The following is a 12,162-nucleotide window of genomic DNA, read 5'->3' as shown; positions in this document are numbered from 1 at the left end:
GCAGACACATCTCTACAACAACTGTTAAGAGACTTTGTGCAGCAGATCTTCATGGTAAAATAGCTGCTAGGAAACCACTGCTAAGGACAGGCAACAAGCAGAAGAGACTTGTTTGGGCTAAAGAACACAAGGAATGGACATTAGACCAGTGGAAATCTGTGCTTTGGTCTGATGAGTCCAAATTTGAGATCTTTGTTTCAACCACCGTGTCTTTGTGCGACGCAGAAAAGGTGAATGGATGGACTCTACATGCCTGTTTCCTACCGTTAAGCATGGAGGAGGAGGTGTGATGGTGTGAGGGTGCTTTGCTGGTGACACTGTTGGGGATTTATTCAAAATTGAAGGCATACTGAACCAGCATGGCTACACAGCATCTTGCAGCGGCATGCTATTCCATCCGCTTTGCATTTAGTTGGACCATCATTTAATTTTCAACAGGACAATGACCCCAATCACACCTTCAGGCTGTTACATATTTTGGCTCCTTTTCTGTACATGCGTTTAACGAATCCGTTTAACGCCATGTACTTGACGCAATGTGAACCTAGCCTTAGGGCTAGTTGACCAAGAAGGAGAGTGATGGGGTGCTACGCCAGATGACCTTGCCTCAGTCACCAGACCTGAATCCAGTCGAGATGGTTTGGGGAGAGCTGGACCGCAGAGAGAAGGCAAAAGGGCCAACAAGTGCTAAGCATCTCTGGGAACTCCTTCAAGATTGTTGGAAGACCATTTCTGGTGACTACCTCTTGAAGCTCATCAAGAGAATGCTAAGAATGTGCAAAGCAGTCATCAAAGCAAAAGGTGGCTACTTTGAAGAACCTAGAATATAAGACATAATTTCAGTTGTTTTACACTTTTTTGTTGAGTATATAATTCCACATGTGTTAATTCATAGTTTTGATGCCTTCAGTGTGAATGTACAATTTTCATAGTCATGAAAATACAGAAAAATCTTTAAATGAGGTGTGTCCAAACTTTTGGTCTGTACTGTATATATGTGTGCTGTACAGTATATATAGTCCTGTATGTGATGTATATGAGTACTGTATATATAGTCCTGTATGTGACGTATATGTGCTGTATATAGTCCTGTATGTGACATATATATGTGTGCTGTACAGTATATATAATCCTGTATGTGATGTATATGTGTGCTGTACAGTATATATAGGTCTGTATGTGAAGTATACAGTGCCTACAAGTAGTATTCAACCCCCTGCAGATTTAGCAGGTTTACACATTTGGAATTAACTTGGCATTGTGACATTTGGACTGTAGATCAGCCTGGAAGTGTGAAATGCACTGCAGCAAAAAAGAATGTTATTTCTTTGTTGTTTTTTTTTTTAAATTGTGAAAAGTCTTTTCAGAGGGTCATTTATTATTCAACCCCTCAACCCACCAGAATTCTGTTTGGTTCCCCTAAAGTATTAAGAAGTAGTTCAGGCACAAAGAACAATGAGCTTCACATGTTTGGATTAATTATCTCTTTTTCCAGCCTTTTCTGACTATTTAAGACCCTCCCCAAACTTGTGAACAGCACTCATACATGGTCAACATGGGAAAGACAAAGGAGCATTCCAAGGCCATCAGAGACAAGATCGTGGAGGGTCACAAGGCTGGCAAGGGGTACAAAACCCTTTCCAAGGAGTTGGGCCTACCTGTCTCCACTGTTGGGAGCATCATCCGGAAGTGGAAGGCTTATGGGACTACTGTTAGCCTTCCACGGCCTGGACAGCCTTTGAAAGTTTCCTCCCGTGCCGAGGCCAGGCTTGTTCGAAGAGTCAAGGCTAACCCAAGGACAACAAGGAAGGAGCTCCGGGAAGATCTCATGGCAGTGGGGACATTGGTTTCAGTCAATACCATAAGTAACGTACTCCACCGCAATGGTCTCCGTTCCAGACGAGCCCGTAAGGTACCTTTACTTTCAAAGCATCATGTCAAGGCTCGTCTACAGTTTGCTCATGATCACTTGGAGGACTCTGAGACTGACTGGTTCAAGGTTCTCTGGTCTGATGAGACCAAGATCGAGATCTTTGGTGCCAACCACACACGTGACGTTTGGAGACTGGATGGCACTGCATATGACCCCAAGAATACCATCCCTACAGTCAAGCATGGTGGTGGTAGCATCATGCTGTGGGGCTGTTTCTCAGCCAAGGGGCCTGGCCATCTGGTCCGCATCCATGGGAAGATGGAAAGCACGGCCTACATGGAGATTTTGGCCAAGAACCTCCGCTCCTCCATCAAGGATCTTAAGATGGGTCGTCATTTCATCTTCTAACAAGACAACGACCCAAAGCACACAGCCAAGAAAACCAAGGCCTGGTTCAAGAGGCAAAAAATCAAGGTGTTGCAGTGGCCTAGTCAGTCTCCTGACCTTAACCCAATTGAAAACTTGTGGAAGGAGCTCAAGATTAAAGTCCACATGAGACACCCAAAGAACCTAGATAACTTGGAGAAGATCTGCATGGAGGAGTGGGCCAAGATAACTCCAGAGACCTGTGCCGGCCTGATCAGGTCTTATAAAAGACGATTATTAGCTGTAATTGCAAACAAAGGTTATTCCACAAAATATTAAACCTGGGGGTTGAATAATAATTGACCCACACTTTTATGTTTAAAATTTATAAAAATTTAACTGAGCAACAAAACTTTTTGGTTTGTAAGATTTATGCATCTGTTAATAAATCCTGCTCTTGTTTGAAGTTTGAAGGCTCTAACTTATTTGCATCTTATTAAACCTACTAAATCTGCAGGGGGTTGAATACTACTTGTAGGCACTGTATATATATATATATATATATATATATATATATATATATATATATATATATATTGTATAAATAGTCATGTATGTGATGTATATATGTGTGCTGTACAGTATACATAGTCCTGTATGTGACGTATATATGTGTGCTGTACAGTATATATAATCCTGTATGTGATGTATATGTGTGCTGTACAGTATATATAGATCTGTATGTGACGTATATATGTGTTGTATAAATAGTCCTGTATGTGACCTATATGTGTGCTGTACAGTATAAATAGTCCTGTATACATGTGACGTATATATATATATATGTGTGCTGTACAGTGTATATAGTCCTGTATGTGATGCATATGAGTGCTGTACAGTATATATAGGTCTGTATGTGAAGTATATATATGTGTTGTATAAATAGTCCTGTATGTGATGTATATATGTGTGCTGTACAGTATAAATAGTCCTGTATAAATGTGACATATATATGTGTGCTGTACAGTACATATAGTCCTGTATGTGATGTATATGAGTGCTGTACAGTATATATAGGTCTGTATGTGACGTATATATGTGCTGTATAAATAGTCCTGTATGTGACATATACATGTGTGCTGTACAGTATATATAGTCCTTATGTGACGTATATGTGTGCTGTACAGTATATATCGTCCTGTATGTATATATATTTTAGTCAGCCACCTATTGTGCAAGTTCTCCCACTTAAAAAGATGAGCGAGGCATGTTATTGACATCATAGATAGACCACAACTATGAGAGTCAAAATGAGAAAACAAATCCAGAAAATCACCTTGTCTGATTTGGCAAGATTTATTTTGCAAATTATGGTGGAAAATAAGTATTTGGTCATTAACAAAAGTTCATCTCAAAATTTTGTTATATATCCTTTGTTGGCAATCACAGTGGTCAAACTCTTCTGTAAGTCTTCACGAGGTTGGCACACACTGTTGGTGGTGCGTTGGCCAATTGCTCTATGCAGATCTCCTCTAGAGCAGTGATGTTTTGGGCCTGCCGCGGGCAACACGGACTTTCAACTCCCTCCAAAGGTTTTCTATGGGGTTGAGATCTGGAGACTGGCTAGACCACTCCAGGATCTTCATATGCTTCTTATGAAGCCACTCCTTCGTTGCCCTGGTGGTGTGCTTGGGATCATTATCATGCTGAAAGATCCATCCACATTTCATCTTCAATACCCTTGCTGATGGAAGGAGGTTTGCACTCAAAATCTCACGATACATGGCCCCATTCATTCTTTCATGTACACGTACCAGTCGTCCTGGTCCCTTTGCAGAGAAACAACCTCAAAGCATGATGTTGCCACCCCCATGCTTCACAGTAGGTATGGTGTTCTTTGGATGCAACTCAGCATTCTGTCTCCTCTAAACACGTTAACTTTTGTTTCTACCAAACAATTCTCCCAATACTCTTCTGGATAATCCAAATGAACTCTAGCAGACTTCAGACAGGCCCGGACATGTACTGGCTTAAGCAGGGGGACAAGTCTGGCACTGCAGGATCTGAGTCCCTGGTGGCGTAGTGTGTTACTGATGGTAGCCTTTGGTACGGTGGTCCCAGCTCTATGCAGGTCATTCACTAGGTCCCCCCGTGTGGTTCTGGGATTTTTGCTCTCTGTTCTTGTGATCATTTTGACCCCACTGGGTGAGATCTTGCGAGGAGCCCCAGATCGAGGGAGATTATCAGTGGTCTTGTAGGTCTTCCATTTTCTTATTATTGCAGCCACAGTTGATTTCATCACACCAGGCTTCTTGCCTGTTGTAGATTCAGTCTTCCCAGCCTGGTGCAGGGCTACAATTTTGTTTCTGGTGTCCTTCGACAGCTCTTTTGTCTTCACCATAGTTGAGTTTGGAGTGTGACTGTTTGAGATTGTGGACACGTGTCTTTTATACTGATAACAAGTTCAAACAGGTGCCATTACTACAGGTAATGAGTGGAGGACAGAGGAGCCTCTTAAAGAAGTTACAGGTCTGTGAGAGCCAGAAATCTTGCATGGTTTAGGTGACCAAATACTTATTTTCCACCATAATTTGCTAAATAAATCTTGCCAAATCAGACAAGGTGATTTGCTGAATTTGTTTTCTCATTTTTACTCTCTTAGCTGTGATCTACCTATGATGTCAATTACAGGCCAACTTACACAATTGGTGGCTGACTAAATACTTTTTCCCCCAATGTATATATAGTCCTGTATGTGATGTATATATGTGTGCTGTATATATAGTCCTGTATGTGACGTATATGTGCTGTAAATACAGTCATGTATGTGGCGTATACATGTGTGCTGCATATATAGTCCTGTATGTAACGTATATATATGTGCTGTACATATAGTCCTGTATGTGATGTATATGTGTGCTGTACATATAGTCCTGCATGTGAGGTATATATGTGTGCTGTATATATATAGTCCTGTATGTGACGTATATGTGTGCTGTATATATAGTCATGTATGTGACGTATATGTGTGCTGTATATATATAGTCATGTATGTGACGTATATGTGTGCTGTATATATATAGTCATGTATGTGACGTATATATGTGCTGTGTGTATATAGTCCTGCATGTGACGGATATGTGTGCTGCATATAGTCATGTATGTGACATATATATGGGCGCTGTATATATAGTCCTGTATGTAACATATATGTGCTGTATATGCAGTCCTGTATGTGACGTCAGGGGCGTAACAACTTCGGTCGCAGGGGTCGCGACAGCGACGGGGCCCGCAGCGCTTTCAGGGCCCGCGCAGTCCAGAAAACAAGTAGCAGGGGAAACAAAGGACTAGGAGACAAGTCACGCACGCATCCTGCTGGCCACGCCCACAGCTTCCCCAGACTTTCAGCAGTGTGGGGCGAGTGGGCGTGTCCGTGAAGGACATGTGACCTAGCAGAACGGCTGGGCTGTCACTGACTGAAGCTGGAGAGATGGAAGAAGGCAGCAGCTGGTGAGTGATGTGCTGCTTACACCTGACACACACACACACACACACACACCCCTACCTGTTCTATGTGCACAGGACCTATGATGAGGTCACAGGAGGGGAGGAGTCAGGGGTCACATGATCAGTGGCCTCAGTGTATGCACTATGCAGGACTCTGCTGTGCTTGATTGTCATGGTGCTGAATGAGGGGATGTTTATGTAACAGAGCCGTGTGTGTACAAGGTGTTCAGAGCGGAGCCGTGTATGTGCGTAGTGGAGCAATGTGTACGAGGTGTACGGAGCGGAGTCAGGTGTGTACGAGATCTACAAAGCTGAGCCGTGGGTGAAAGAGGTGAGCGGATTCGTGTATGTATGGGGTGTATGGAGTGGTGCTGCGTGTTTAACCCTGCTATTCTGTTCGGTCTGGGGAGACCTATTTTGAACTTTGGTATTTTTTGGGGTGTTCAAGATGCAGTTCTGAAACTTGTGGTTGATTGACTTAAATGAGGATGGGTCGGTCGGCCACGGGTTTCAGAGCCGCATCTTGAATATTTTAAAGAATATTGAAGTTCAAAGTCGGTCATTTTTGACCAACAGAACAGCAGGGTTAAGAGGTGTATAGAGCGGAGCCGCGTGTGGACGGGGTGGACGGAGCGGAGAAGCGTGTGTGTGAGGTGTATGGGGCGGAGCTGCGTGTGTACAAGGTGTAAGGAGCGGAGCAGCGTGTGTACAAGGTGTACGGAGCAGAGCCGCGTGTGTACAAGGTGTAAGGAGCGGAGCCGCGTGTGTACAAGGTGTACGGAGCAGAGCCGCGTGTGTACAAGGTGTACGGAGCAGAGCCGCGTGTGTACAAGGTGTAAGGAGCGGAGCTGCGTGTGTACAAGGTGTACGGAGCAGAGCCGCGTATGTATAAGGTGTACGGAGCAGAGCCGCGTGTGTACAAGGTGTACGGAGCAGAGCCGCGTGTGTACAAGGTGTACGGAGCAGAGCCGCGTGTGTACAAGGTGTACGGAGCAGAGCCGCGTGTGTACAAGGTGTACGGAGCAGAGCCGCGTGTGTACAAGGTGTACGGAGCAGAGCCGCGTGTGTACAAGGTGTACGGAGCAGAGCCGCGTGTGTACAAGGTGTACGGAGCAGAGCCGCGTGTGTACAAGGTGTACGGAGCAGAGCCGCGTGTGTACAAGGTGTACGGAGCAGAGCCGCGTGTGTACAAGGTGTACGGAGCAGAGCCGCGTGTGTACAAGGTGTACGGAGCAGAGCCGCGTGTGTACAAGGTGTACGGAGCAGAGCCGCGTGTGTACAAGGTGTACGGAGCAGAGCCGTGTGTGTACGGGTTCTCGGAGCGAAGCCGTGTGTGTACAAGGTGTATGGAGCAGAGCCGTGTGTGTACAAGGTGTACGGAGCAGAGCCGTGTGTGTACAAGGTGTACGGAGCAGAGCCACGTGTGTACAAGGTGTACGGAGCAGAGCCGTGTGTGTACAAGGTGTACGGAGCAGAGCCGTGTGTGTACGGGTTCTCGGAGCGAAGCCACGTGTGTACAAGGTGTACGGAGCAGAGCCGTGTGTGTACGGGTTCTCGGAGCGAAGCCACGTGTGTACAAGGTGTATGGAGCAGAGCCGTGTGTGTACAAGGTGTACGGAGCAGAGCCGTGTGTGTACAAGGTGTACGGAGCAGAGCCACGTGTGTACAAGGTGTACGGAGCAGAGCCACGTGTGTACAAGGTGTACGGAGCAGAGCCGCGTGTGTACAAGGTGTACGGAGCAGAGCCGTGTGTGTACTGGTTCTCGGAGCGAAGCCGTGTGTGTATGGGCTGTACACGGCTGTGGGCAGAGCCCAGCATGTGCACTGTGGGGGAGTATTGCGTGTACTCGCCAGCATCAGAATGTGCAGTGCGCATGCTCCGGAGCCGACCAGTACACCGAATACACCCCCACACTGCACAGGTCTGGAAATGACGCACTGCAGCGTCATACCAGGAAGAAACAGCACACAGAGTTCAAACGCCGGGAGTGCGCTTGGAATTAGAGCGAGGGAGGACATATTACTATAGGGACATGTTAGTTATAAAATCATTTTTCTCAGCGAGTACAGGGCAGTATTAGGTCAGACTACACAACATTGCAACACAACTATAGTGTGCGAAATGAATAGGGAAAATGTGAATTTCGGTGGGAAATATTTTGGCGAAGGGGGGGGGGGCCCATTTGAAAGTTCGCATCGGGGCCCCTCACTTTGTAGTTACGCCACTGTGTGACGTGTGTATATATATATATATATATATGTGTGCTGAGTATATATAGTCCTGTATGTGATGTATATATGTGAGCTGTATGGAGATTATATATATATATATATATATAATCCCTTTATGTAATATATGTGGAGGGCAGACACAGCTGTGGCCTCGGATCTTGTGACAGAAGCGTCTACATATGGTGAATGTATACAATGTCTGGGTCACTGATCCATAACCTGTCCTTCAGCAGCCAGCTGCCCGGCGCCCTCCCCGCCTCTGCCCCGCGCCCTCCCCGCCTCTGCCCGGCGCCCTTCCCCGCCTCTGCCCGGCGCCCTCCCCCGCCTCTGCCCGGCGCCCTCCCCCGCCTCTGGACGGCGCCCTCCCCGCCTCTGCCCGGCGCCCTACCCCGCCTCTGCCCGGCGCCCTCCCCCGCCTCTGCCCGGCGCCCTCCCCCGCCTCTGCCCCGCGCCCTCCCCGCCTCTGGCCGGCGCCCTCCCCGCCTCTGGCCGGCGCCCTCCCCCGCCTCTGGCCGGCGCCCTCCCCCGCCTCTGGCCGGCGCCCTCCCCCGCCTCTGGCCGGCGCCCTCCCCCGCCTCTGGCCGGCGCCCTCCCCCGCCTCTGGCCGGCGCCCTCCCCCGCCTCTGGCCGGCGCCCTCCCCCGCCTCTGCCCGGCGCCCTCCCCCGCCTCTGCCCGGCGCCCTCCCCCGCCTCTGCCCGGCGCCCTCCCCCGCCTCTGCCCGGCGCCCTCCCCCGCCTCTGCCCGGCGCCCTCCCCGCCTCTGCCCGGCGCCCTCCCCCGCCTCTGCCCCGCGCCCTCCCCGCCTCTGGCCGGCGCCCTCCCCGCCTCTGCCCGGCGCCCTCCCTGCCTCTGGCCGGCGCCCTCCCCCGCCTCTGCCCCGCGCCCTCCCCGCCTCTGGCCGGCGCCTTCCCCGCCTCTGCCCGGCGCCCTCCCTGCCTCTGCCCGGCGCCCTCCAGGCCTCCGGCCATCCCTCCTCCCCAGCCTCGGTACACGGCTGACTCCATACAGCCCGGTGCCCGGATGTGCGATCGCTCATTTTTCATGCTAATAGAAGCTATGCAGTAGAATACGCACCGGTGCCAGGATGATGAGTGCCCAGGCCGGGCGCCTCCAGCGCGTCCTCCTCCTCACAGCTGTGCCCGGCCCCTTAACACACGCCTCTCCCATACCAGGCGCCCGTCCTGCCCGCGGCCTGCATGCTGCCCTCTGCTCTAGCCTGCCTGTGTCAGGGGCTGCACAGCACACCGCGGTGAGATGACATACCTCCCATCACAGCCGCCATCGTACAGCAGGTCACATGGGTGTTGCGTTGCAGCAATGGTCATAGCCATAGCAACAGCGAGGAGCCGGGAATATGGAGAAATCCCTGCACTGGTGGGGAGGAGGACGTGGCATTACCGCCCCTACCTCAGTGTGGGATCACAGGGCCTCACCTCACACACCCTGCCAGTGCCATGGCACTCACCTGCCGGGAGTCCTGTAATATAAGTCTACGTTCACATTAGCGTTACGCTAATGTGCGTCGCTGTTGCGTCGGTGACGCAGCGGCGACGCGCCCCTATGTTTAACATAGGGGACGCGTGCATTTTTTTTGTCGCGTTTTTCGACACGTGCGTCGTTTCCGACGCTAGCGTCGGTCGCAAGAAAATGCAACAAGTTGCATTTTTCGTGCGTCCGATTTTCGTCAAAAAACGACGCACGCGTCGCAAAACGCAGCGTTTTTGTGCGCGTTTTGCGCGCGTTTTATGTGCGTCGTGCGTTGCATCGCCGACGCAGCGGCGCGCAACGCAAATGTGAACGTAGCCTTAACGCTGCCACCAGTGTCATGGCACTCACCTGCCCAAAGTCCTGCAATATAACAGTGCCACCATCTACCACTAGTGTCATGGCACTCACCTGCCCAAGGTCATGGGATATAACCGTGCCCACCATCTGCCACCAGTGCCATGGCACTCACCTGCCCGGAGTCCTGTAATATAACGGTGCCACCATCGACCACCAGTGTCATGGCACTCACCTGCCCAGGGTCATGGGATATAACAGTGCCACCATCTGCCACCAGTGTCATGGTACTCACCTGCCCAAAGTCCTGCAATATAACAGTGCCACCATCTACCACCAGTGTCATGGCACTCACCTGCCCAAGGTCATGGGATATAACAGTGCCCACCATCTGCCACCAGTGTCATGGCACTCACCTGCCCAGAGTCCTGTAATATAACGGTACCACCAGTGTCATGGCACTCACCTGCCCAGGGTCATGGGATACAACAGTGCCACCATCTGCCACCTGTGTCATGACATCCCCATCAATGATCCCCTCGCCCAACCTGCCTCTCATCTTCTCTCTCTAACTTCTTCATTCAACCTCTCACAGTTTACTAATTCTCCTACGCATGAGGACGGGAATACTCTGGACCTGATTTTCTCCCGTCCCAGCTCGCTGCATGACTTTACTAACTCCTCTCCCGCTCTCTGACCACAACCTTCTTTCCTTCTCTGTCAAGAATTGTCTCCTCTCCTGGACACCCCCACTTACCACACTTATCAGAATATACGTACCATTAATACCCAGCAGGTTATGGACAACCTCCACACATCTTTAGCCCCCATCTCCTCACTCTCCTGTCCAGACTTAGCATTGTCACACTTCAATATTACACTGAAGAATGCCCTGGATGAAGCAGCACCTTCTACACGCAGAAAGACCCGACACAGACAACGGTAGCCCCGGCACACTATGCAAACACGCTTTCTTTAGCGTTGCTCAAGGTGTGCAGAGCGGCAGTGGAGAAAATCTCTCTTAGGCCGGGATCACACATGCGAGAAACACGTCCGTGTCTCGCATGTGAAATCCAAGCTCTGGCGCCGGCACTTGGGAGCGGAGCGTGCGGCTCCATGTGTTGCTGTGCGGCCGCACGCTCCGCTCTGGAGTGCCGGCGCCAGAGCTTGGATTTCACATGCGAGACACGGACGTGTTTCTCGCATGTGTGATCCCGGCCTTAGCAGAAGACTTCATCCACTATAAGTTCATGCTCAAAACCTATAACTCTGCCCTTTCTCTGGCCAAACAATCCTACTTCACCACCCTCATCACCTCACTATCCAACAACCCAAAACGACTTTTTGAAACCTTAAGCTCCCTCCTGAAACCTAAAGTACAGGCCCCCATCTCCAATCTCAGTGGTGAGGATCTGGCCACTTATTTCCTAGAAAAAATCAACCACATCCATCAGGATATCTCTTCCCAATCTCCTCAGTGCCTGGATCCCCTTCCCTGTCGCACCTCAAGCTCATTAGACATCTTTGAACCTGTTTCAGAAGAAGAAGTTTCCAAGCTCCTCACTTCTGCTCAGCCTACAACCTGCAATACTGACCCCATTCCTTCACATCTCCTGCAGTCTCTCTCACCAGTGGTCACCACTCACCTGACTAAAATATTTAACCTCTCTCTTTCTTCAGGTATCTTTCCCTCCTCATTTAAACATTTATTATTATTATTATACATTTTTATAGCGCCATTTATTCCATGGCGCTTTACATGTGAATACGGTGCAAATATAGACAAATACATTAAACATGAGCAGATAACAAGGCACACGAGTACATAAGGAGGGAGGACCCTGCCCGCGAGGGCTCACAGTCTGCAGGGGGTGGGTGAGGATTACCCCTTCACTTAAAAAGCCATCCCTGGACCAGAACTGCATGGCTAACTACAGACCTGTCTCTAACCTTTCCTTAATTTCTAAACTCCTGGAACACTTGGTCCACTCCCGTCTAATCCGCTATCTCTCGGATAACTCTCTTCTTGACCCCTTACAATCTGGTTTCCGCTCTTTACACTCCACTGAAACTGCCCTCACTAAAGTCTCTAATGATCTAATAACAGCTAAATCCAAAGGTCATTGCTCTCTGCTGATTCTGCTGGATCTATCTGCCGCATTTGATACTGTGGATCACCAACTCCTTCTCACTATGCTCCGCTCCATAGGCCTCAAGGACACAGCCCTCTCCTGGTTCTCCTCCTACCTCTCTGACCGCTCCTTCACTGTATCTTTTGCCGGCTCCTCTTCCTGTCCTCGTCCCCTTACTATCGGAGTTCCGCAAGGCTCAGTCATAGGCCCCCTCCTCTTCTCTCTTTACACGGCCCCTATTGGACAATCAGCAGATTTGGGTTCCAGTAT

The 12,162-nt window shown here is 49.6% G+C and overlaps 2 protein-coding genes across 4 annotated transcripts in view; one reads left to right on the top strand and one right to left on the bottom strand.

Moving 5' to 3' along the window:
• The window catches only part of DTX3 (deltex E3 ubiquitin ligase 3), a 103,349-nt gene extending 94,007 nt beyond the window's left edge, over window positions 1-9,342 (bottom strand). For 2 of the 3 annotated variants that reach the window (XM_069758572.1, XM_069758576.1), the window contains exon 1: window positions 9,242-9,342. The gene's annotated coding sequence lies outside the window, so the exon portion shown is untranslated. Of the gene's footprint in view, window positions 1-9,052 lie in introns of all 3 variants that reach the window. The other variant, XM_069758571.1, reaches the window with a different exon arrangement.
• On the top strand, window positions 8,174-9,043 carry LOC138671725 (formin-2-like). The gene has a single exon (XM_069759877.1). The coding sequence runs from the start codon at window positions 8,174-8,176 to the stop codon at window positions 9,041-9,043; it is 870 nt and encodes a 289-aa protein (XP_069615978.1).
• Window positions 9,343-12,162: the final 2,820 nt, after the last annotated feature.

Source organism: Ranitomeya imitator, chromosome 3 (assembly GCF_032444005.1).
Source record: "Ranitomeya imitator isolate aRanImi1 chromosome 3, aRanImi1.pri, whole genome shotgun sequence".
Taxonomy (NCBI): Eukaryota; Metazoa; Chordata; class Amphibia; order Anura; family Dendrobatidae; genus Ranitomeya; species Ranitomeya imitator.
Note: the sequence above shows the minus strand (reverse complement) of the source record. Positions and strands in the feature narration are given on the sequence as shown.